A 24,407-nucleotide genomic window follows, 5' to 3' on the forward strand; every position below is an offset into this window, starting at 1 on the left:
CTTTCCCTTTTGGAAATTTCTGGAACGTTTATTTTCAATCTGAGCGAGGTTGAGTCCACAGACATGGAAGCTGAGGATATAGAGTGCTGAACACTCTGAAGCCAAGCTCACATATAGATCACCTCGTTATGTCTGAGAGCACCCAAGGGCTCAGGTTACAGGACCTCTTAAGCCCGTTTGACTCTGGGCACAGGCTGAGCGTGGAGCACTATCTACTTGGGTCAGTCGCAGAGGGACCAGTGACTTGGGGGGAGAGGCTGGGCACACTGGGGGGCTGTCCAGAGGTCTGGGAGGTGACAGCCTGAGGGGCAGAGGCTAAGCACGGAGCCAGATGCAGGGAGGCGGTAGCCTCCTACTGATGAGCCATGTCCAGACACCCGGGCAGCAGCACCTTCAACGCCTGCTCCTGGGAGTGGTCAGAGGCACTAACCGCTGACCCTGCCCCTGGCCCAGGGCCTCTGCTCCTCCCTCCTCTCCCCACCCACACCCCATTTCTGTCAGCCAGAGGTCGGACAAGTTCCCTGACGGGGCGTCCACACCGGCCCTGCCCACCTCCCATCTCTCCTCCATCGCAGCCTGAGAAAGATGCAGCGTGTGGACCCTGTACTTCCCCCGAGGTGAGGAAGTGGGGGCAGGAGCAGGGCGGGCCAGTGTTCTGGCCAACTCCCCAACCTTCACATGGTCCCAGGCCCCACACTGCAGCACCGATCTCATAGCCTTGACATGCGGAGCTGACAGGTTGGCCAGGCCATGCTGGACTGCGGCTCAGGCAGCACCAGGACGTGCCCTCGTGTCCATTTTACAAATGGGAACATTGAGGGCTAGACCAAGAAGGCACCCAGGAAGCCTGGTCAGCGATCAGCCGGACTGTATGTGGGCTGTGTCCACCGTCAGAGGCAGAGAAGGCCGACTGCCCTCAGGCTTCCCTGCGGGAAGCAAGCGGCAGGAATGTGGTCAGACACAATTGCCTTTATTGGTTCACGGATCCGGACCGCAGACAGGCTGCTGTAGAGGAGACCTTGGGGCGTCTTCCCTCCTCTCCCCAGCAGGTCAGCCTCATCCCACCCTACCTCCACCCCGTGTGCAGGAGCCGGGGTTGGGGCTCAGACTCGGACCCCTGCCGTGGGGGCAGAGAGCAAGGGTCCCCGATTGCCAGGTCACACATGGGCCTCCTGGGCCGTCGAGCAGGTCAGAGGGTGTCCTGGGACCGGACGTGGTGGGGGTGGGGGGATGCCCTTGAAGCAGAAGGGCTGGCGCCCCCCACAGGCCAGCACCCTGACCTGCGTCTGCATGGCAGCTGGCTAAGGCACGGCGGCTGGGCCCTCCTGTGGCAGAGAGCCAGAGGCAAGCGCGACCCTGACCCTCTAAGGACATGTGGCTGACAGATCACGGCGACTTTTTCCGCCGGGGGGTCTGGGAGCCGCTGCTGATGTTGGGGGCTGGGGAAGCTTGCTTGCTGGCAGCTACCGAGTCCTCCTGGGGGGCTGGCTTGTGCTTCTCCTCCTTGGTCCGAGGCAGGGACTGCGGGCCCAGCAGGGCCTGCATGACCTTGATGGCCCCCACAGCCCCCAGGAGCCCCCAGAGCAGGGCGGGGGCCTCCAGGGGAGACAGCTGTTTCCGTACCCAGTGGAGAGCCTGGCTCAGGGTGTTGCTGGAGCCACCGGCCCGGGGCGGGCTTTTGTCCTGCGGGACAGGATGGAGGAAGGTCCGAGGGGGTCGTCCCTGTGGGCCGGGATCACCCCTGCCGCCCACCCCAGCCTGCCTGACTCCTTCCTACCTGAAGGCCAAACTGCCTGAGCAGCATGTCCAGCGCCGGGTCCCCCAGGGACACGGATGGGAAGAATTCTTCCACCCACTGGCGTCGCCACCATTGGCTGCAACAGCATGGGGGCTCAGGCGGGGCCAGCTCGCAGACCCCGCACCCCTCCTGGCGCCCAGACTCACCCCTGCTCCCAAGGGTGCGAGAACCAGTACTTGTAGAGCTGGGCCCGCACGTATGTGGGTGGCTGCTGGTGGAAGGGGTAACTGGGCACGTGGTTCTGGACGAGGCGGATCACTGAGGGTGCAGGGGGCACGGCTCAACGTCCGCCCTCCCTGAGGCCCCCCTGAAGGTCGCCCAGACGCCCCATGGGCCCCGCCCCTCCTCTCAGCCTCACCAGGCTCCTTGCCCTGCAGGAGGCGGAGCACCAGGCTGGTGAACCAGGGGCTGTGCGTGTGGGGGCCCAGGGCCGCGAACCACATCTGCCAGTCGAGGCGCGGCTGGTGGGGCACCACGATGGGGGGCGGCCGGCTCAGGTTCCCGGGTTTGTACATGAACTCGATCTCCTGCCGGGCAGAGTCCCCTTCAGCACGGCTGGCTCCTCCTTCTCTCCCCACCCAGGCCTGTGTGGTCGCCAGGCACCCCGGGCAGGGGCCTCACCGTCCACTGGTGCCCGTCATAGCTGCCCTCCAGCACCACCTCCGGCCGCCCACCCAGGCCCGTCATTCGGCGGAAAAGGCCGTAGGAGTTGGCCAGCTGCAGGTGCTCCACGGTGCTAAACAGGCGGTGGGCCCCGGTCCAGAGGCGCCCATGGCTTGAGGGCTCCATGTAGGAATAGGGCACCTGGAGGCAGGCAGAGGCTCGGCAACGCCCTTCCCGCTCTCTCCTGACTCCCACCCCCAGCTCTGAAGGACTACCCACCAGGCTGATCAGGAACAAAGCCACCGTGGCAGTGCCAAAGACGGACAGCTGCACGGCAGCACAGAGCTTCCGCAGCGACCCTCGCACCTGCACCCACCTGGGGGCGGAGAACAGAACCCAGTCAGGCCCGCCCCGCACGTCTCCACCCACCCTCTTGCACCACACACCTCCAGAGGGCGGTCAGCAGTTCCCAGGCCAGAGAGGCCGCGCCCAGCCACATGGTGGGGAGGGTCACCGTCTTCAGCCACTGGGAGAGCTGGTGGAAGGTGAACACTGCAGAAGAAGGTGGGTGTGAGCGGGGACGCCGCAGCCTCCACCCTCTGCGCCCCCAGCTGGTACTCACTGGTTCTGGAACGAACGACATGCTGCTCCCAGTCCACCTCCAGGCCGAAGTAGTGCACCATGCCACAGGCCAGCAGCCCGTAGACGGCCAACTCCAGCAGCAGGGTCAGCATGGCCAGCAGGGCCTTGGGCCAGGCTGCAGGCCAAGATAGTCATGGGTCGGCTGGGAGCAGGGCTGGGGGGTCTACAGCCTGGGGGCTGGGGTAGAGCTAGGTCACTTGGCGGGCAGCAGGGCTGTCTGTCTGGGGCAGGCGGACACTCACAGCTGGGCATCCTCTTGCGGCGGCTGGTGCTAGACTTGGCAGCCAGGTGTGTGTCGTCCAGGAGGGCGGTGGTGAGCACCAGGGTGAGCAGGTTGAAGAAGTTATAGTTGCCAGTGAGGATAATCAGGACTTGCAGCAAGACCTGGAGACGGTCTGGACTCAGCTCACGGGGCCGCCCCCTTCCCGGGCCCTTCGGAGCCTGCTTCCAGGCCCCTCCACATCTCCCCCACCGAGCTCTCCCGCAGGCCCCTGTGCTCTCCGAGTCACCTCCTGGCCTCTGTTCTCCCACTCCACTTCCCCTACTTTGGCTTACCCCCTCGATGGCTCCCACCAGCACCTGGAGAAAACCCAAGCTTGGCATGCCTCACACAACCCTTCCTCAGCCGCCCCTGCCGCCCCAGGACAGACATCTCCACACAGGCACACCTTCACACCCCAGGCTAATGAGCTCCTCTGCCCATGAGGCCCTTCTGACTGCCCAGCAGCAGACACCCATCCCCAGTGGAGCCCTCTGGGCAGTGCAGAGCAAGGTCACGTCCTGTTTGTCTTTCTGATGGCTAAGGACCCCATCGACCTGGGAGTAGAAGGCAGCCAACCGCAGGCGGCGAACAGGAGCGAAGAACAGAGGGGGCACTGCAATCTCGATGAGGAAGGTGGCCACCACGCTGAGCTTGTGCAGCCAGACGGGCAGGTGGTGGGCAAACCAGGCGGCCGGCGTGGGCAGGCACTGAGTCTCGTAGTGGTAGGTGAGGGCTGCAGGGCACAGGCGGGCGGTCAGGGCTGGGCAAAGCCCCCAACACTGCCGCATATCCAGGCAGGGACCCTCACCGGTGAGCCCCCACCATGCGGGGCAACGGCTAGTCAGCTTGACCACACCCGAGGCAAACATGAGGCGGAACAGCAGCCAGCGCACGAGCCAGAAGGGGAGGCCTTCATGGGGGGAGACCCCTCCCGGCCTGCCCTGGGGGGCCTGCTTGTGGTTGGGGGGCAGCCCCAGAGGGGCCACCAGCATGGCCAGGAAGCCTGTCTCCAGCAGCAGGGAATCCCTATGGGGAGAAAAAATAGCACAGAGGCCCTCCTCCCCATCAGGGCTGCTCTCCTAAGGGGGTCCTCCTGGGAGAGACAAGCACATCCCACCCCATCTCACCCACCCAGCCTTCTGTGGCCCCAGACCCAACAGTCACTCACCACTGGAAATAAAGAAACACCTGGCCCACCTGCAGGGAGAAGGGGGGTCAGGAAGCACGGCTGGGGAGAGGGCGGGTGGGCCTGGAGGGAGCTGGAGGCAAGGGTCCCGGTGGCACAGCCCCACTTGCCTGGCAGACAGACAGGTAGGCGGCCCAGAGCAGCAGGTACACGAGCGGGTGGCGCAGCTGGCGGGTCAGCAGGGCACCCAGGGCCAGCACGGTGCCCAGCAGGCTCAGCAGCTCCAGGCCCTGGGCAGTGTCCAGCCCCAGAAGCGGCGCCTCCCACAGCAGCGTGGGGGTCTCCCACAGCTGCTGCCAGCGGCCCTTTCCCTGGGGCCGCAGTGTCCTCCGGGCAGGCAGTATGCCCTCGGGGCCGTACAGGCCTGTGGGAGGGCACATCAGGGCAGGCCCTGGACACGTCCCGCGGAGACGAGACTACCCCCTACCAGCCAGGGCCTGCGGATCTGCCCTCCCCAACCCAGGTCGGCACCCGCAGATTCTCCCTTCCGACAGGTCAAGGCTTGCAGACCCTCCAGACCCTCGCGCCGAGGTCAGAACCCAGAACCGTGCTGAAAATGACCCCTGCACGCCTGCCCACGGCCCACACCCTCGCGGATCGCAGGACACAAACCGCAGCCCTCGACCCCATGCATCCAGGCCTGGATCTCACCGCCCTTACACAGCGGTGTGTCGGGCGGAGAGATGAGGGGGTCACAGGACCCGGGTTGGGGGGGGGGGTCCCGCCTTATGGCACCCGGCTCTCGGCGCCCTCACCCGGGATCTGCGTGTAAAGGGAAGCGAAGGCGAACATGAAGACGGCGGCCACGCCCTGGAGAAAGAGCTGCCGTGGGACCCGAGAGCCCGCCATGTCCGCTACGCGGCGGGCTGGACACGATCCCCGGGTCCGCCCGGCCCCGCCCCTCCGCGCCGGCCCCGCCCCGCCCCTCCGCGCCGGCCCCGCCCCGCCCCTCCGCGCCGGCCCCGCCCCGCCCCTCCGCGCCGGCCCCGCCCCGCCCCTCCGCGCCGGCCCCGCCCCGCCCCTCCGCGCCGGCCCCGCCCCGCCCCTCCGCGCCGGCCCCGCCCCGCCCCTCCGCGCCGGCCGCAGCTGCATGCCGGACCCCGCGCCCTCTGGCGCCCCGCCTCCGGCGCGTCCTGCGCCCTTTCCGGCGTGACGCGATCGGTCTGCGTCAAGTTGTGCGCTCGTCGCTGCGCGCTACGAATCTTCCTGGGCGGGAACAGCAAAATGGCGCCAGAAGTAGTGGCGGGCTGAGTGCACCGGCCCCTTTGGAAGCCGGCGCTGCGGTCCCCGGGCCGATCCGGCTCCTCCCGAACATGGAGGACGTGGAGGCGCGCTTCGCCCACCTCTTGCTGCCCATCCGCGACCTCACCAGGAACTGGGAGGTGGACGTGGCGGCCCAGCTGGGCGAATATCTTGAGGAGGTGAGGGCGGCCCCGGGGAGTGGCGCGGGGCGTGGGGCGCGGGCTGCGGGCCTCTGCCGCCTCTGGGGTGTGTGCCGCCTCCGTCTGGCGCTCTGACTGCACTCATCCGCAGGCTCGTTCCCTTTTTCCCAGCTCCGTCTCTTGGGCCTCGAAACCATTCCTTACTTGATTAGCCTGGAGCTGTCATTAGAGATCGCTTTCTGTTAATGAGCCTTGAAATCGATCTAGTGAGTAGCGAGCAGCATTTTTCTGTAATAGAGTAGAATAGAATTTGTGTGCATGTGTGGCTGTGTCAGAGGTCTGGGTCACGATGCAGGAGGGAGATCTTATGTTAGACTTTCAAGCCAATGCTCCACCGTCAGCATTTAACCCTTTCCTCATATCTGACAGTATGTCTAGACCTCGTTAAAGAGCTGTCATCTCCATTTCTGCACTTCAGTGGCACTGCTCAGCCCACTTGGACTGCTTTTGTGTTGATCAATAACGACTTCCTACCACATCCAAGGGTCACAAGAAGAGTCATCTTGTTCAACTCAGCAGCATTTGATGAGTTGATGGCATCCTCTTTTTTGAAACAGGTTTTGTCTCCTGTCTAGTCTCAGTGTTGAACTCCTCAGGGCGTGGCCTGAGCCATCTTTTTACACATTTCCCCTAAACCACTTCATTTATTTACATGATTTTAAGTGCCACTTGTATGAGGACAATTGCTGGGTTATTTACTTATTCCCCCCTTCCTCGGTTTATATTTCTATTCCAGGCCTTTTCTCTGATTCTGGTTTGTGTATCCATGTTCTTAATCTTGACATTCTCACTTAGATGTCACACAAGCATCTCAGGTTTAATAGAGTTAAAGGAGTTGTTGTTCAGTCGATTATTTTCCTGTCTGACTCTTTGTGACTCCATGGACTGCAGCATGCCAGGCATCCCTGTCCTTCACCATCTCCCGGAGCTTGCTCAAACTCATGTCCAGTCAGTCGGTGCTGCCATCCAACCATCTCATCCTCTGTCGTCCCCTTCTCCTCCTGGGGAGGGGTCTTTTCTAATGAATCGGCCCTATGAATCAGGTGGCCAGAGTATTGGAGCTTCAGCTTCAGCATCAGTCCTTCAGTGAATATTCAGGAATGATTGCCTTTGGGATTGACTGGTTTGATCTCCTTGCAGTCCACGGGACTCTCAAGAGTCTTTTCCAACACCACAGTTTAAAAACACCATTTCTTTGGAATTGATCATCAATTTAAAGGAGAGCTCTTTATTTTCCTGCTCAAAGCTCAGCCTTTCTGATCTTGGTATACGGCACCGATGTTCCTCAAAGTGAAAGCTCAGAGCTCGGGAAACCTGACACTGCACACGAGTTCACCCGTGGTTTCTATCATTTTGTCACCAGAACTTCAGTTAATCTCTTTCCCATTTTCTCTGATCCAGGCCACAGTCTGGCTCCCATTCATGTTAAAACCTTCATTCTTGGACTCCCTGCTCTTGTTTTTGGCTCTATCCAATTCATGTTCCACTCAGCAGCAAGCGTGACACTTAAAAATTAAAATCAGGCTGCAGCACTGCCCTGCCTAATACCCCTCAGAGGCTTTCCATTGCTCCCAGAATAGAAGCCAAGCTTCCTTCTCTGAATCTGGCTCTGTTCACTGTTTTAGCCTTGTTTTAGGCTCTTCCCCTGGAGAAGGAAATGGCAACCCACTCCGGTATTCTTGCCTGTAAAATCCTATGGATGGAGGAGCATGGTAGGCTACAGTCCATGGGGTCTCAAAGAGTCGGACACGACTGAGTGACTTCACTTAGGCTCTTTACCTGTTCTTTGAACCAATCAGTCTGCAACACCCAAGCTCATTCCTGGCTGCACTTCACACACACACACACACACACACACACACACACATTTATGTTTTCTGTACTCGATGGCGAAATTTTTTTGCCCGTTCTAAAAAGAACTGATTCTTTCTCATCCTGTACATCTCAGTTTAAATATCAGCTGACTGCCATGTCTAAAATAGTTCTCTCTGTTATAATACCTTCTGTGTTTTAGAATGCTCACCTTCAGCTGGTCTTTAACTTGTGTATGGTCTTTCCACACTAGAATGTACATTCTGCCTGGGCAGGGACTGTTTTCATTCTCTCTCCCTTTTGCTTAATAGAATGCCTGGCACACAGTGGGTGCAGAATAAATGTTAAATGGACACTTGATCTGACGACTGACCTCTGCTTGAACACACAGTCTCCTGAGAAAATGCAGAGAACTATGCTAGCTGGAGCTGCGTTGAGCGGGGTGCTTGGGGATGCCTGGTGAACCTGCTTGCTTGGTCTGCTCCTCTCCTGCTTCGTATGTCTGCTTCTCCAAATGTTTTCTGTCCCCTGAAGTCCTCATTTCTCTGCCTCTAGTTTTGTCTTTCTCCTCCTTTCATTTTCCACACAGCTGCCAGAACATTCTTTCTTACCTTAGAGCTGGTTTAGATGGGTTTGGGGATTGTTGGCATGTGGTTGGTGGACACAGATTTAAGGGGTGGTGGGAACTGGCGCTCAGGAGAGGCTGGGGGTCAGGAGTTGCAGAGGAAGGGGGATGATGTACTTGCAAGTGTTTCCTGAGTTTTCTGCTAGAAGGATTGAGACCCCAGCATTCTGTCTCTCTCTTCCCCACCCTTGAGGGTCCCCCGTCCTTCTCCCAGGGTGGGGTCTTCCTGCTGGAGTCTGGCTGAGCCGGTCCCGACTAGGATGGGCGCAGTGTGAGCACCTCTGGAGAGGAGCTGGTGTGTAGTTCTGGCCGTCTGTGGGTGATGCGCCCTAGGGGCCTGCGTCTTCCAAAACACTAGGTCTTAGAGGTTTCAGGAAGTAGGGGTAACCACAAAGGCCTGTCTGTCCCCTCCAAAAAACGGGCAGCTGGCAAGCCCCAGGCAGAGCCAGAGCTGTTCGGAAGGGCTGCTTGTCGTGACGGACACCTTGGCCACTGGCCTGGGTGGGGGTGGCTTGGGTGGACTGCCAGGAGGAGAGTGCGTGGACTTGCCACTGTCCCTCGTTGTGTCTTGCAGCTGGACCAGATCTGCATTTCTTTTGACAAAGGCAAAACCACCATGAACTTCATCGAGGCAGCGCTGTTGATCCAGGGCTCTGCCTGTGTCTACAGTAAGAAGGTGGGCCCGCCTGGCTGTGGTCTTGAACTGCAGTGTCTCGTGGGACTGAGGTCTACTGTCTCGCTGGGGCAGGTGGCAGGCTCAGCCCTGTCTCTGAGTTGCCTCAGCAGCACGTCCCACCTCCTCCTCCAAGTCCTTGCCCCTTTTAACAGGGAAGAACAGAATGGGTTTAAAATAGTAGGGTTGGGAATTCCCTGGTGGTCCAGCAGTTGGGACTCCATGCTTCTGGGGGATGGGTTTGCTTCCTGGGTCGGGGACTAAGATCCTGCATGCCATACCACATGGCCCCCCAAAAAAGAGATTGTCAGTAAGTAAATCAGTGACTCTCAACCCACGCTCCAGTCCAAACAATTACCAGCGCCTGGGCCTCACCCACACTGAGCAAATCAGAATCCCCGGGTGGTGGTGGGTTGGGGGAGGGAGGTAGATCTCTGGATGTTTGAACTATCCTCAGTGACAGTCGGCATTGAAAACCATGGGAGGGGGAGGAGAAAGGGGAGCCGGGAGAGGGATACGGATGACACACAGCAGAGGGGAAGCAGGTCGGGAGCGCGGCTGACGGGCTTGCCGGAGAGAAAGACACCTCTCGGGACGGTGCCGAGAAGGCGGGCCCAGGGGCTTGCAGGGCCCACGCCTAAGGCCCCAGCTTTCACAGGGGGCACGCGAGTCAGCTGCTGAGAACCAGGCACTGTATAAGAAACTCGGAGAGTGAGGTGTGACTAAAGATCAGCGCTGCTGAGGGAAACGCGAAATAGAAGCCCAGGTGAGGCGCTGGTAGTCCAGAGGCGGTTAAACGCCCCTCGCTGCTTGCCAGGGCGCCTGTGCGCATGCGGGAGACGTGCCTCCAGCAGCGCCGCCCCGGCCGTCCTCTCGCGGAGGAGCAGGGAAGAGTGGGCCACAGCGCTGACCCGCTCAGCTGGCTGTTTAGTGGGGGGCAGGGAACCAAAGGCGCACAGAGGAAGGGTTTAGAGATGCGTCGAGGAGCTCGGTACTGAGAGCCCCTCCGGACGGAGCGGGGGAGGCCACTAACTTGCGGGTCAGCTGGCACAAGGGCCACCTTGGGGACCGTGAGTTATGAAGACGGTTTGAGAATTCATTGGTTTTTGTCTTGGATGAGCCCATGCAGTCGGATTCTCGCATTTGTCCTCGGAAGGAATATCGGCAGTTGACTTTGGGGGCACAGACATAAGCTGCGCCTGTGGTCGATCAGACGGGCAGGTGTGTGCTTCCAGCAGGCGCAGAAAGCGCTAGCAAGCTGCAGAAGGCGTGAGGGGAGCACAGGTGGCAGGCAGTGCGGTCCGACTGCTCTTCCGAGCTGATGGCAGTGTCCTGTGATCTAATACGTGCGGCTCCTGGGCCCTTGAAACGCAGCGTGTGTGACTGAGGAGTCTGGCGTTTTGTTAACTTTTAATTAGATTTAAGCTGATGGCGTCACAGGTGGCTCGTGGCTGCTGGACTTCTGCATCCCTGGTGCGGGTCCTCGACCCATTGCTGGTGGGGTTGCTCTGATTCTCTGAGTCTCGGTTCATCTCATTTACAATGAGAACAGCACCGGCGCCGGTTCCAAGTGAATGGGACAGAGTGTGAAGCGCCGTGCTGTGCGACAGACACTTAGGGAAGCTCCTGGGTATTGTTTCTGGGGAGTGGGATCCGTGCCCTCGGGGCACACTGTCCTGCTGGGCGCTGTCACCTGGAGGGAACGGCTTAGGCAGTGCGTGTCTGCGTCCTGCTGGTGGGTGCTTTGTGGCCAGAATCTGGAAAATCCCAACTCTCACCCCTAGCAGTGGGGCCCCACAGGCTATGGCTGCACTGTGATGCGCCGGCAGAGACCCGCGGCGCTCCCGCAGGTGGGGCTGTTTGGTGAGCCCCGTGAAGTCAGACGCAGCTGTGGGTCCGGGCTGCAGGGTTGGGGTGGCCGCAGCTGCTGCGGTGTGGAGTGAGGGTGCAGGAGGGGGGCTCCAGCTGTTCAGTAGTGCTGGGGAGGCGTGGCGGTTGGGTTGGAGCAGTGGTTTTGGCAGCCAGACAGGCAGGAATTTGGAGAGAATGCGGGCATCTTGGCACCTGGACGCGTCTTGTGGGGGGCTCTGGGAGCCCCTCCTTCCTCGCCCTCACTGCCGGCTCTGGTTGCCAGGTGGAATACCTCTACTCCCTGGTCTACCAGGCTCTCGACTTCATCTCTGGCAAGAAGTGAGTATACAGGGGGTGCCCGTGTGTCTGCTGTGCGTGCGGCCCGGGCGGCCCTCACCTGCGGTGCCCCTGTGCTGGTTCTCTCAGGCAGGCCAAGCAGCTGTCCTCCACGCCGGAAGACGGGACCATTGGGGATGCCAGCTCGAGGGCCCCCCAGGAGGCGGAGCAGAAGGTGAGGCTTCCTGGGTGCCTGGCGGTGCCCACGGTGCCAGCCGGGCCCCCCCGAGCCTTCCGTCTTCCCACAGTTCCGGGCGTTGGACGACCTCTCTGACTCCTGTGCTAACGTGGATCTCAGGGATGACCAGGTCGTCAGTGTGAGTGCCCCTCCCGCGTTTAGCTGATGGGAGCGTGCAGGGTGCTGTCGTGGCCCGTGGGTTCCCACGGTTTACCCGCTGTTGGCCTCTATGCAGGGGACCCTCATCCCCCTCCTGCCCAATGCCCTGGTCGCCCCGGACGAGATGGAGAAGAACAGTAACCCCCTGTACAGGTGCGGGGCTGCGCCTGCTGGGTGGAGGGGGTGGTGCTGGGGAAGGGTCTCTGCAGCGCCCGTTTTTTGCCAGCTGTCAGGGGGAGGTCCTGGCCAGCCGGAAGGATTTCAGGGTGAACACGTGCACGCCGCACCCCAGAGGCACATTCCTGTTGGAGCCACTGGGTGTGTCCCTCATGGAGGCCCTGCAGCCGTGGAACCCGAAGGGTGAGGATTCGGGTGGCGGCGAGGTGGGCTCGCTTGGGTGCCTGCGCCCACCGTTCGGACCTGCCTGCAGGACGGGGCCTCTGCCCACAGCTGGCTCAGCCCCAGGGAGCTGGAGGCCTGTGCCAGGCTGTGCTCTCTCCTCCCCGGTTCTGGCTGCGTGGGGCCCAGGAGGGACCTTGTAGGGGGAGCAGGGCTGACCGTGTTCCATCCCTGTTCTCTCCCAGAGCCTGGAAGGGCTGAGGAGCAGCCAATGGAAGTCTCTGTGTGCGGGAGTCCCGGCCCGGCGCTCAGCACCTCCCAGGAGCCAGGTGAGAAGCGAGCTCCCAGGCGGGCCTGCAGCGGGGGCTGGGGAGGGGCCTCTGCGCTCAGCACCCAGCCTCTCCACCGCTGCAGCCTGGGGGGCTGAGGCCCGGGGGGCAGGCCTCCATGCCCAGGGCCCACCTTGGCCAGCTGTGTTGTCTTGGTTCAGTGGCTGCCCCCGGACCAGCCTCCTCTCTGAGCAGACAGAGGTGGCAGCATTTAGAGAGGAAAATTACTAAAAAATAAAATGAACCAAACAGAGCAGCAGAGTGGCGTGAGTGCACCGTCTGCTTCCCACAAGTGACGCTGAGACGGGAACGGGCCCTCGTCCCGAGGCGCGGCCCCCGCTGCCTGGCCTTCGGGCTCCCAGGGCTGACTGTCTCGTGTCCCTGCCAGGCTCCTCTCCAGAAGGCCCGGTGCCTAGAGGTGGGGGCGTGGGAGAGGACGAAGAGGACGCAGAAGGCGCGGCAGAGCCCCCTGAGGCTTCAGCACCTGAGGTCCCTATGGAGCCCCCGGAGCCCAGGAGCCCTGAGCAGGTGGGATCTCCAGGGAGGCCTGCCGAGCCCCCGCCCTCAGCCAGGCGGGCCCCAGTGGGAATGGTGCGTGCGTGGGGCAGGCGGCCCCCTGGGCTGCCCGCTCTCTGGTCCTTGTGCGCCAGGGCAGTGGGTGTGTCCCCCAGCCGGCCCCAGCCCCACACCCTGCCCTTTCCAGCAGCAGCTTTCATGGCTCCCTCTTTGAGCAGAGCAGCTGCTGCTCTTCAGGGGTGGACTGGTGCCCAGGGGCGCCACCCAGAATGGCGCTGGTCTCCAGAGCTGACTCTTGAGGCCAGCCTGGCAGGAGTGGACAGGCCTGCCAGCTTTGATTGGTGGTTTTTGCTGTGCTTAATTGCTGTCACGTCCGACTCTCGTGACCCCACGGACTGCAGCCTGCCAGGCTCCTCTGTCCATGGGATTCTCCAGGCAAGGATACTGGAGTGGGTCACCACGCCTTCCTCCAGGGGATCTTCCCGACCCAGGGGTGGAAGCCAGGTCTCTCGCGTTGCAGGCAGATTCTTTACCTCTGTCTTTTTTTTGAGGAGGTATCTCGTGGCCAGTAGTCTACTAGTTTCTATCTCCTCCTAAAGTTTTTCCTAGCTGTTTACCTTTTGGTTGTTGAACTTTCTGCCCCAGGGGGTTTCTGCAGAGTTCCCTGTGTCTGGCCCTAGAGCAGAGCTGCTGGGGGGCCTGGAATCCTGGGTGGAGGAGGAGAGGGGAATCCCTGGTGTTCCTTTCCAGAGTGTTGCCCAGCCCAGAAGGTATACTCTCCGGGAGCGGAAGGAGGCCCCAGAGCCCGCATCCAGGCTGAAGGTGAGGGGTGGGCGGGTGCGCCCTCGCAGTGCGTCTCTTGAGCACGCTTCCTCCCCAGCGCTGGGCCGCCCTGCTGCAGCTCCAGGGTGCCCCATCCCCGTGCGTCTCGACTGGGGGGCGCACCCTCCACTCTCCTGTGTCTGCTTGTGCTCAGGACACCCCAGACCCCTGGCAGGGCCTGGACCCCTTCGACTCCCCAGATTCTAAGCCCTTCAGGAAAGGTAACGCGGCGGGCATGGCCCCTGGGCACCAGGGGGTAGGAGCTGGGCTCACCTGGCTGGAGTGGAGGTTGGGGCTCCAGGGCCTGTGGGCACGGAGACGGCCCCGGGCTGTGGCTGCGCTCCGGGACTGCCTGTCTGCCCCCAGGTAGGCCCTACTCCGTGCCCCCCCGCGTGGAGGAGGCGCCAGGACAGAAGCGTAAGAGGAAGGGCGCCGTCAAGCTGCAGGACTTCCACCAGTGGTACCTGGCTGCCTGTGCGTGGGGCCCGGGGCTGGCGCGGCTGTGGGCCTTGGCTCGGCCCCTGCTAACCTGGGCTTCTTGCAGATGCCGACCACACCGACAGCAGGAGGTCCCGGCGAAAGGGCCCTTCCTTTGCAGGTGAGCCTGGGGCTCTTTGAGGGAGGCTGACCCCACGCTGCACCGCCCCCCTCAGCCCGGGGAGGCCAGAGGCCGAGTGGACTCGGGTGGGCCCGGGCAGGATGAGGGAGCCCCCTCACGAGGCTTGTGTGTGCAGACATGGAGGTTCTGTACTGGAAGCACGTGAAGGAGCAGCTGGAGACGCTCCGGAAGATGCAGAGGAGGGAGGCAAGTACCAGCCACCACATGGACCCCGCGGGGCCTGGTGGGAGGCAGCGGTGCCTCTGAGGGGCTGTCTCTGTACAGGCGGCTGAGCGGTGGCTGCCGAGGGCCGAGCAGGGGCTGTGGCCCGTGGAGGAGGACCGTCTGGAGGACTCGGTGGAGGACCTGGGCGCCGCAGGTGGGGCCCCCGGGGGCAGGCCGGGGCAGGGGCGCTGCAGGTGGGGCCCCTGGGGGCAGGCCGGGGCAGGCTCAGTGCCCGCCGAAGCCTAACCGGCCTTGTGCCCGGGCGCTCCCTTCTCTGCAGATGACTTCCTGGAGCCTGAGGAGTACGCAGAGCCCGAGGGGGCAGAGCCCGGGGAAGATGCAGACATGGGTAGGTCTGGGAGTGGGCTGCTGGCCCGAGGGGCCCCCGAAGATGGGAGGAAGGAGAGAGGTTCATGGCTGCACTTTTGCAGAAGCGGAAGCCATGCCAGCGTCTCTGCGCTATGAGGAGCTGGTCCAAAGGAATGTGGTAGGCCCAGGTCAGAGTGGGGGCAGCTGGGCGGGGCGGGGGCGGGCCCTGCAACCCAGTTGGTGGCTCCGGTCCTCCCCCAGGAGCTCTTTGTCACCGCCTCGAAGCAGGATGTCTTCGTCACCACCTCGAGGCAGGAGCTCGTCCAGGAGACGGAGCTGAAGCAGCACATCAGGGGCTGGGAGGACGCCATCCAGAGTCTGCTCCAGGAGCAGGTGAGGTGGGCCGGGTGGGGCCCCTGGTGGAGGACGGCGTCCCCTGCTGTCTGCCTTGGGCCAGCCCGGGACCTTCCCCTCCCCTCCCCTCCGCAGGAGGAGCACGTGCCCTTTGACATCCACACCTATGGGGACCAGGTGGTCTCCCGGTTCAGCCAGCTCAACCAGTGGTGTCCCTTTGCGAAGCTGGTGGCGGGCCAGCCTGCCTTCGAAGTGTGTCGCTCCATGCTGGCCTCCCTGCAGCTGGTGAGTGGCCTGGGCATCTGGGAGGGAAGTGGTCCCTGGCCTTCACTGACGCTTGGTGCCCTACAGGCCAACGACTACACGGTGGAGATCACCCAGCAGCCGGGGCTGGAGGCGGCCGTGGACACCATGTCCCTGAGGCTGCTCACGCACCAGCGGGCCCGCCAGCGCTTCCAGACCTACGCCGCCCCCTCCACGGTGCAGCCCTGAGTGGGGAGCACTGAGGCCAGGGTTGGGCTTTACAGCTTGTCCCCCACGGACACCGGGTGTGCGTCTGCTCAGTCTGCTTTGCTTCCTGGCTGGCCCAGCCTAATAAAGTGTTGCCATCCCACCAGTCCCTTAAAAGACAAAACAAAACCCTTTACAGAACCGTTGTGTGTAGGGGAGAGGGCTGTCTGTCCCCTGCACCCCAGGAGGCAACCAGGCCCCCAGCCCCTTTCCTGCCGTGGCCTCCAGGGGCTGCCGGCACAGATCTCACGCGCACACGGCTCCGTCACAGCCCTTTAATGACCCAGCTCAGCGCAGGACGCTGCGGAACGCAGCCATGTGGCGCCGCACGCTGTCTGTGATCTGCTCGGCTGACCTGGCCCTGCTGTAGTAGTCCGTGAAGAGGCCGTCAGGGCTGAGCAGGTAGATGGCGATGGAGTGGTCCACGATGTAGTCCTGGTCTTCGTCCTTGGGGCCGGCGCTGTAGTACACGCGGTAGCTACGGCTCACCTGGGCGATCTGCTCGGCGGAGCCGGTCAGGCCCAGCAGCCTCGGGTGGAAGTCCTGCACGTAGCGGGCCATGGCGGCCACGGTGTCCCGCTCGGGGTCCACGGTGATGAAGAGGGGCTGCACCGGGGGCAGGCCGGGCTCCGCCTCCAGCTGCCGCACCACCTGCACCAACTTCTCCAGCTCGTCGGGGCAGATGTCAGGGCAGTGAGTGAAGCCGAAGTACAGCAGCACCCACTGGCCCCGGAAGTCAGCTTTGCAGCGTACTCGGCCCCGGTGGTCCAGCAGGCTGAAATCGCCCTGGCCCACAGCAGCCTGCCGCAGGGCCTCTGTCCGCTGCTGCTGCCGCCCCCGCTCCTTTTCAGCCCTCAAGGCCAGCCACGCCCCACCCAGTCCCGCTCCAACCAGGGCTGTGACGAGCAACCTGGTTCGCAGGCCGGGACCCTGGGGCTGGCCCTGCCTGCCTGTATCTGCAGGGCCTGGCGTTGAGAAGAGCTGGTATCTCACATGCTGGGTCTTGCCTCCTGGGGTCCCAAGGAGGGCCAGAGGCTGGAGCTGAAAGAGCCTGTGCCAAGCTTTGGGTGGCCGAGCCAGCAGCAGCATGGACCTGATGCTTCTGGAAAAGAGTAAGCGTGTCAGAAGCCAGAAGTGCCCCCATCGTTCAGGAGATCCCTGACTCCGCCCGAAGGACCAGCCCTCCACAGGGTCTGCTGTCAGCAGCTGCTCACCTCGCACTCACTTGGGCTCAAGTGCCTCACCTCTGAAACTTGAAACTCCAGTTCAGGCGTCAGCAAGCGTTAATGCTTGTCGCTCTTGTTCTTGAGCCTTAAAGCCTCAGTCTATCCCATCCCACCTGGCCCCGGCAGCTCTAACAGCTCAGCCGTCGTCGCCTGCATCTGAGCTGATGGAAAGCATTCCATGCACACGCCTCAGCTGGATTCCTGGGCATATTTATTTGTTTGCAATAAACATCCATTTCTTAAGAGGAGGTGGGTGAATTTCTGGCTTCAACCCTCCCAAGACCGACTCCTCTGGCCCTTCTGCCTTCTTTCTCTTGAGGCCACTCCCGCCACAGTGCTCTGGCCCCCAGTCCCCGCCAGCCCCTCGCACGTACATTTCCAGCCGGCAGTCGGCCCGTTAGAGAAGGCTTCTACTTGCTTCGCGCCCACTTCTCACTGCCAGGTACCCGACGGCAGCTTTGGACTCGTGTCCTGCCGCTGCTTCGGCGACCTCCGTGCCTTTCTCAGGGGCCTCTGGAAGTTTGCCAGGAGGAGGTCTTAGAGTCCCCCCTCACCTGTTCAGGCGCTCCTGGGAGGACCCTCTCGAAGACTCCTAAACGTCCAGCCTCTCCCCGTCCGACGGTTCCTCGGCTGCACGACCTTGGACACGTCCCTTAGCCTGTTCACAACACCTTCCTACCTTACAAAACGTGCTCCAAGTTGTGCACAAGGTGGGCCTGCAAACCCAGACGTTTCCAGCCCCTCTCCGGGAGCCCCTTTCACAGCAACCTCCCGGAACGCGCCTGCGAGTTTTGCAGGTGCTCCCTCCCTCACCGCGCGCCAGGGTCGGGGAGCCGAGTCTCGAGATGCTACCTGGGCGGCACCACGGGCCTCCCGCCCAGCTCGACGTCAGCGCGCATGCGTCAACGACAACGCGCGCGCGCAGACGGCAGTGTGCACGGGCCGCCGGGCGGTGCGCGTGCGCCAAAGGAGGCCCGCCGGAAGTCACGTATAGGAGGCGGGGCTTCCTCCGCGGTCGTGCCCTTCCGCCGCGGCCGCGCTTGCTCGGCGCCGTCGCCAGTCGCCGGATGTGGTCACCTGTCGTCGGGTGTGGTCTCCGCTCCGCTCCCTTGCCAGGCGTGCCGGCGCACGCAGGGCTGCAAGCCTCTTAGGCTTCGTTGCTGTGTCCAGCGGGCGAGGGGGCAGCGGGCCGTGAGCAGCTGGGCCCGGGAGAGAGGGAGTCTCTGGGCGTCGGGCATCTCTCCTTGTCCCCTCCCGGAGCGCGGTGACCCCAGGCTGTCCAGGAGCAGCCGCGCTTCCTCACTCCAGGCCGCGGCTACGGCGGGCTGTCCGTGGCGGTCAGAGCGGCGGCCCCGCGCCAACCTGCCGAGACTCCGTTCGGCGTGGATCCACTCCGCGTCTCGCGTGTCGTCAGACTGCAGCCCCTGATGTACCCTCGGTTGCCGGTTCCCCTGGAGAGGGAGTTACAGAAGGCTTGGGAGGGGGCGGGAGACACCTGGAGCGGCCATGACTGACTGCAGCAGTAGGGGTCCGGAAGAGCTTGTTCGGCGGGAGGGCTCTTGAGAGTTTCCCCAGACCCGGACCAGGTCGGTCTTGCTCGGATAAGGGTCACCGGGTGGGAAAGCAGCGGGGAGGCTGGACCCTGGCCGCGGCAGGGTAAGACAGGGTCAGGCTACCCGAGTTACGAGCAGAGATAAAAAGAGGCCACAGCCACTCGGGGACCTCTATGGGGAGGCTACACAGGCTCCAGGGCCTGTGCCCGGCTAGGGACTGCGGCCTCTCTGTACTTCCTGCCTGCCATCTTTGCAGACGGGCTGTCCACTGCTGGGGGGCGGGTGGGGGGGGGGGGCTGTGTGTGGGCGGCTAAGGGGTCTGCAGGTGATGGAGATCCCGGAGCTTCCTGGGAGATGTGGGGGAGGCTGAGACTCGGATCAGTCATAAGGGATCAGAGACCCTGAACATGGACTGTCAAGTGCCCTATGTGATGGGATGACAGGTGCATCAGTCAAGTTACCCTCTTGAGTGGGTGGTCAGGCATCCGCTGATGTGGGACACTGACACTGGCTTTGGGTCAGATCACCTGTGGCTGTGTGTTCATAGGTCAGGGGTCTTTAACATGCGGGAGGCAAACCCTGGTCAGGTCATCTGTGATGAATGGCAAGCTGTCGATGGTGGCTGTCGCATCTCTTGCTTTGTGCAGGAATCCATCTGCAGGAACCAGCTTCCTGACCCACCATACAGCACCAGCAGCCCACTCACCCCCCCAGCCCTTGTATCTGGCCAACCTCCCCTGCAATAGGACTCCCAGTGACTCTCAGTGGCCTCTGATCAGTGACCCCATCACTGACCCTGACCAAGGACTCATCAGCAACCTTGACAGATGTCCAAAATCATGGCCAATGACAGGACTGATTCTGATAAGTTCTCACTAGTAGCCCATCAAATATATGGATCAACGTCCTATGGCCCAGTAATGATTGATCAGAGGCCCATTGGTTATTTAGACCAAGTCCCTATTAGTGACTTCTATTAAATTTCCATTGATGGTCTTGACCAAAGTCCAATGACCCATGAATAACTAATCAGTATCCTTCCTAGTGATCCTTCAGAGATTCTGGCCTGTGTTTTCCATCAATAACCAAGATCGATGACCAATTAGTAGCCTGCCTGTACCTGCTCTGGTTTCTGGGTAACAGTGAATTCAGGAATAGACTCCAGCTTATCCAGGGTACCCCCATGTATCCCATTTTCACATCTGTTGCTAACTTATACAGGCTGGGCAAGGATGCTGAGTACACCTGCAGAGTCATTTCCTCACCCCCATATTTCTCCTCACCATCCCTGGTTAGGCCTCAGCTGGAGTTAAGCATTTACTGTTTTTTCCAGTAATTGTGTATGGATGTGAGAGTTGTGACTATAAAGAAAGCTGAGCACTGAAGAATGGATGCTTTTGAGCTGTGGTGTTGGAGATGACTCTTGAGAGTCCCTTAGACAGCTAGGGGATCCAACCAGTCCATCCTAAAGGAAATCAGTCCTGAATATTCATTGGAAGGACTGATGAAGCTGAAGCTCCAATACTTTGGCCACCTGATGCAAAGAACTGACTCATTGGAAAAGACCCTGATGCTGGGAAAGGTTGAAGGCGAGAGGAAAAGGGGACGACAGAGGATGAGATGGTTGGACAGCATCACGGACTCGAAGGACACGAGTTTGAGTAAGCTTCGGGACTTGGTGATGGACAGGGAAGCTTGGCGTGCTGCAGTCCATGGGGTCACAAGAGTTGGACACGACTGAGCGACTGAACTGAAGCTGAACTGAGCAGTGTAGTGGGTGTCCAGCTGAAGAGGGAATGGAAAATAAACTGTCCTGGTGCCTAATGCTGGGGTCACAAGCCTGGGGGCTGGAGGGAGGAGTACCCAACTCTTCTCTTGGGAGTCCGGTCTGGGGAACTGAAGGAGAAGCTGGATAACTTGGCCCTGTTATTGGGGGCTGACGTGAAGGGAGATTCAGGTTCTGTCCTGGGGAGTGAGGAGCCTGGGTCCTGCTTTTGGGGGCTCTGTATGGGCCAGGCTTAGGTCAGGACCTGCTGGTGGTTGCTTGCCTCTTTGAGGTCAGAGGTTCTGGCCTGGAGAGGAAGTTTCCTCTAACCTTGCAGCCACAGCCAGCCAGGGCAAGTGCCAGGACTCTGCCCTCAGGGCATTTGTCCCCAGGCTATTGGCACCAGGCTTCTGGCCATGCCAGCTGCTGCCCAGACTTGGCCAGAGCCGGGGTCAGCACCACAGTCTCCACCAGATGGCCAAGAGCATGGCCCATAGGCGTGGGCAGTAAGGTGGTGGAGGCAGCACGAGGGGTGTTCCGACAGCAATCGGTTATCCTCAGTGTCAGGGATAGTGGTGGGGCTCTGCAGCATCCCTGGGGGCAGGAAATTTCTGGGCTTGACCTCTGTGTCGTGGGGTGGCCACCCCTCCCCACACACGGATTTGTGCGCCCTGAGTGCCTAGTCCAGGACAGTACACGAGAAGCCTTTATGTCTCCTTGCTTCAGGTGGATCAGCCCCGGCAGCTGCTTGGCCTCTGGCTCCCCCCTCGGGACTGGTCAGCAGGCGTGGGAGGGGCAGATGGGGCCAGGGGGCCTGGGGTCACTGGGGCTGCTACTGCTCTGGGCTGCGACACACACCTGGTACCTGTCGCTGCTCTGCGTCCGTGTCGCTGATGCCAAGCGCACGTGTCCCGGCCCCGGTCCCCTTCTCTTCTGTGTCCGCCTCTCAGTCCCGAGTCCCGTGTCCGAGTTGGGTACGCCTCTCCATCTCCTAGGCTTGGGACCCCAGCAGTAGGAACCGGGACAGTTTATTTTCCGTTCCCTCTTCAGCTGGACCCCTGTCTCGGCCTCACAACCTGACCCCGGGCAGGACCCCTGTCCTGTTCGCTGGCCCTCGCCAGTTCTTTTCGGATCCCAGTCGGTTCCGCCTGGTCATGCGGCGGGTGAGAGCCGTGGGACTGATGGCTGAGCCTGAGCCGCGGAGGGGCGGGGCCCCCCGACGTGCGGGGCTCTAGGCCAATCGCCGCCTCGGGGAGGCGGGACGATTGACGCACTTCTGACCTGACCAATCGCGAGGGGCTGCGGGAGCCTGGACTCCGCCCGCCCGCCGCCGCAAGCACAAAGAGGCCGACACGCTGCTGGCTCCAGAGGTTTTAAGAAACATCTGCGGCGCAGCGCCCGCCCAGCGGGTCACCGTCAGCCTCGGTCATCATCGGGGCCAGGTAGTCCGAGTGCCGGATCCCGAAGGTCCAGCCGCGAGGCTTCCGGTGCTGCGGACCCAGGAGATGTCGCTGGCCTAGTGCTGTCTGCAGGCCTTGGGCTCCCGGCCCCCAAGCTCGCCCCTCTGACCCTCGATCCCGACCCGAGCCCCTTTACCCGCCTCCGACCCTTGACCCTGAAACTGCAGACGACCTGGTCCACGTTGTAGGCTGCAGGGCCGGGATTCAGGGTGTTGCCTTGGGGGAACGAAGTCCGCGGCAGCATCGAGAACTGGGGGGCCCGGGGCTTGTAGACCCCAGGGTTCACCGCGTGGTAGGCGCAGGGCCCGGGTGTCTGCGTGGGGTGGGGCAGGAGAGGCGCTGTGTCCAGCTTCCGGGCCCTCCGACCGCCAACCCCTCGCCGCCCCCTGAAGGCAGCGCCCCCCCACCCCCCCACCCCACCTTGCTGAGGTCCTCGCAGAAGCTGCCCACCGCGCTGCGGCCATAGATGGAGTAATTCGGCGCCGAGACTTTGCCGACTACGCGCGGGCCCAGGAGCGAGGGCATAGTGTAGGTCCCGGGGCCTGCGGGGGCCAGCGAGGGTGGGTCTTTGCGGACTAGCCGGTGTCCCCGCCACTGCTCGTGCAGGGTGGGCCTTCTTGGGCTCACCTGGGGTTTGTGACTCCAGGCGGAGGCCCCAGTTTCGGGGAGCGATGGTGTGCCGAGGCGCGCTGGGGTACGCCGCGTTCCCGGCTCTCTCCGGGAAGTACCTGCCTGCGGGGCAGACCGGGGCGTGGGCCAGAACTGGGTTGGGGACCTAGTGGGGACCCGCGCCGGAGTCCAGGGATTAGGGGGAATCCGAGCCACGATTTGTCAAAGCCCGGTGAGGCTTGGAGCTGTTTTGAGGTCCAGAAGTGGGCAGGGATGGGGGGACTGAATTTGGAATGTTAGGCGGCTCAAGGGGGACGTGGCGGGGGCGGGGGGGGGGTGCGTTTCCCGAGGGGAGGCGGCTAGGCGTTCAGGAGGCCAGGGCCCCAGGTTCCTGACCCGGTCCGGGAGTGAGGAAGGGCGCCGCGTGCCTCGGGCGGCCGAAGATGGAGTACGCGGGGGCGCTGTCGAGGCCGCGCACGGTCATGCGAGCGGGCACCAGGTGGCCTGGCCCGGGGCCGCAGGATGTCTGCTGTGCCGGGAGGCGCGCGCCGAAGGTGAAGGCCGGGGCGCGGGGCCGCGACGGGTCGTGCATGATGTAGCCTGCCGGGTGCCCCAGCATCACCAGGCGCCGGCCGCTCCCCTGCCGGGCAGCCCCCGCCGGCCCCCCGCCCCCGGCCCGCCGCTGGTACCGGTGCTGGGTGGTAGCTTGTACTTGGGCCCCGGGCCTCTGTAGAGGGCTCCGATGGGGCCGCGGGGCCGGTGCGGCCGCCACGGGCCGACCCAGACGTCCGAGCCCATGGCGCGGTGGGAGCGCTTGCGGCCGGCAACACCTGCGGACAAAAGGTGGCGGCCCAGGCCTCTCCGCCCGGACTCCGGGGACGCACTCCCGGTTCCCTCCAGATGCGCCTGACTCCGGGGCGGGGCCCGCGCGTATCCCAGACACCAGAGAAACAAACGGCAGCTTTCCTGGCTCCAGAGTGGCGCGGGGCAAGGACAGCTTCGAGGCCATCTCCCGTCCCCCAGCCCTAAAATTAGTTTAGTAGGGGTGTATGTGCGCGCGCCAACTTTGGACGCAGCACTGCGGGAGTGGAATTCCCAGGGCTTCCGGAGAACTGAGATATTTTAGGAACATTGGGGGAGGATAACGGGGCGAGGGGGAGAGAGCGGGGACCTGCTACCCGAGGGGGCCCCGAAGTGGATGCACTGACCTGTTCCTGTGTCTCCTGGCTGGGAAGGCAAGGTGGGGTGTCTGGATCCCCACCACTGCAGGGCCCAACTCCCAGACCCCATTGTGTCCGGGTCGCGCCTCCTGGCAACCGGACTGACCGCCCCACCTGGCCCCGCCCCCAGCCTCTCCTCCTTGGAGTCCATGGCAGCGGCAGGCGTCCTGCAGGCTGGGCCAAGGACCAGAACTCGGTCCACAACCGTTCCCCAGGCTTCAGTACTCCCATTCCGGAAATAAGTCTGCAGACAAAAAACAAGTGGGAGAGTAAAGAAATCAAGCTCAATTTAATTGCTGTGTGTAGAGAGAACTTCGCCTCGATTTAAACGCGTGGAATGCAAAAGCAGTCATGTACTGGGCCACAAAAAAGCCATACAATTAGTAGATATAAACTATTATATATAGGATGGATAAACACAAGGTCTTTTTAGATAGCCCACGGAGCCATGTTCAATATCCTGTGTTAAACCGTAATGGAAAAGAATGTAAAAAAAAAAAAAAAAAGGAATATATGTGTGTAATTGAGTCACTTTGCTATAAAGCAGAGACTGGCACAGCATTGTGAATCAACTACACTTCAGTTACAAAAAGAGCCCGTACAAGGTGAATAAATAGATAAAATGGGACACACGATTTGGTCACAATTCAAAACAATTCTAAGCAAACAGTATAAAATGTTTTTAAAAGTGGTTAAATATTTAGAAATTAACAAATTATCTTTGAAAGCTAGCAGCCAGGAGTGCCGAGGGAGCTGGAGGGCTGTGACTCTTGCTGGGGACCCTCGAGCGGGCCCAGGGGGATGAGAGTGACTCCAAGTCCAGCACATGTGTATTGAAGCACATTAAAGGATTCAATATGAAGCACAGAAGCAGATAATGCCAAAATGCAAGCAGTGGCTGATGCACATTCAGTGAGTGGGGCAGTCTGCCCTTCTCCCGCTGCCGAGATGGCGGAAATTAGTTGAAGGTGTTGGTCAATGAGGGAGGGTCCCGGAAAAATGAAA

General features: G+C 61.8%; 4 protein-coding genes across 13 annotated transcripts; 1 reads left to right on the forward strand and 3 right to left on the reverse strand.

Annotated features, from left to right (window-relative positions):
- Window positions 1-949: 949 nt before the first annotated feature.
- LMF2 (lipase maturation factor 2) lies at window positions 950-5,363 on the reverse strand. Of its 3 annotated transcripts, XM_024991599.2 has the most exons (14): window positions 5,247-5,363; window positions 4,602-4,855; window positions 4,474-4,502; window positions 4,114-4,331; window positions 3,860-4,038; window positions 3,286-3,427; window positions 3,024-3,158; window positions 2,848-2,953; window positions 2,681-2,777; window positions 2,420-2,602; window positions 2,157-2,325; window positions 1,945-2,056; window positions 1,778-1,874; window positions 950-1,683 (listed from the first exon to the last, which is right to left on the reverse strand). In XM_024991599.2, exons 1-14 carry the CDS (start codon window positions 5,338-5,340, stop codon window positions 1,387-1,389), a joined length of 2,112 nt encoding a protein of 703 aa, XP_024847367.1. In that variant the 5' UTR covers window positions 5,341-5,363; the 3' UTR covers window positions 950-1,386.
- A 340-nt stretch (window positions 5,364-5,703) lies between these two features.
- Window positions 5,704-15,675, forward strand: NCAPH2 (non-SMC condensin II complex subunit H2). Its single transcript, NM_001077043.1, is given in 20 exon segments — window positions 5,704-5,912; window positions 8,945-9,046; window positions 11,178-11,233; window positions 11,321-11,405; window positions 11,479-11,547; window positions 11,644-11,720; window positions 11,794-11,927; window positions 12,152-12,235; window positions 12,624-12,763; window positions 13,502-13,573; window positions 13,728-13,794; window positions 13,940-14,047; window positions 14,118-14,171; window positions 14,308-14,378; window positions 14,457-14,550; window positions 14,677-14,745; window positions 14,828-14,883; window positions 14,967-15,098; window positions 15,195-15,344; window positions 15,411-15,675. Coding segments are annotated over 20 exon segments (1,869 nt in total). The 5' UTR covers window positions 5,704-5,804; the 3' UTR covers window positions 15,552-15,675.
- Window positions 15,676-15,830: 155 nt separating this feature from the next.
- SCO2 (synthesis of cytochrome C oxidase 2) lies at window positions 15,831-17,649 on the reverse strand. The gene is made up of 2 exons (NM_001105493.2): window positions 17,170-17,649; window positions 15,831-16,671 (listed from the first exon to the last, which is right to left on the reverse strand). The coding sequence occupies exon 2, from the start codon at window positions 16,656-16,658 to the stop codon at window positions 15,858-15,860; it is 801 nt and encodes a 266-aa protein (NP_001098963.1). The 5' UTR covers window positions 16,659-16,671; window positions 17,170-17,649; the 3' UTR covers window positions 15,831-15,857.
- Window positions 17,650-21,472: 3,823 nt separating this feature from the next.
- On the reverse strand, window positions 21,473-23,885 carry ODF3B (outer dense fiber of sperm tails 3B). 8 transcript variants are annotated; one of them, XM_024991589.2, is made up of 7 exons: window positions 23,391-23,885; window positions 22,872-23,012; window positions 22,579-22,782; window positions 22,201-22,305; window positions 21,994-22,115; window positions 21,746-21,886; window positions 21,473-21,603 (listed from the first exon to the last, which is right to left on the reverse strand). In XM_024991589.2, exons 1-7 carry the CDS (start codon window positions 23,551-23,553, stop codon window positions 21,487-21,489), a joined length of 993 nt encoding a protein of 330 aa, XP_024847357.2. In that variant the 5' UTR covers window positions 23,554-23,885; the 3' UTR covers window positions 21,473-21,486. The 8 variants fall into 8 exon arrangements, with proteins under 8 accessions (XP_024847357.2, XP_015326943.3, XP_024847353.2 ...); XM_015471457.3 differs by having other exon boundaries at window positions 22,872-23,207; XM_024991585.2 differs by having other exon boundaries at window positions 21,710-21,886; window positions 22,872-23,207.
- Between the last annotated feature and the right edge of the window lie 522 nt (window positions 23,886-24,407).

The sequence above is a fragment of the Bos taurus genome, chromosome 5 (assembly GCF_002263795.3).
Source record: "Bos taurus isolate L1 Dominette 01449 registration number 42190680 breed Hereford chromosome 5, ARS-UCD2.0, whole genome shotgun sequence".
Lineage (NCBI taxonomy): Eukaryota > Metazoa > Chordata > Mammalia > Artiodactyla > Bovidae > Bos > Bos taurus.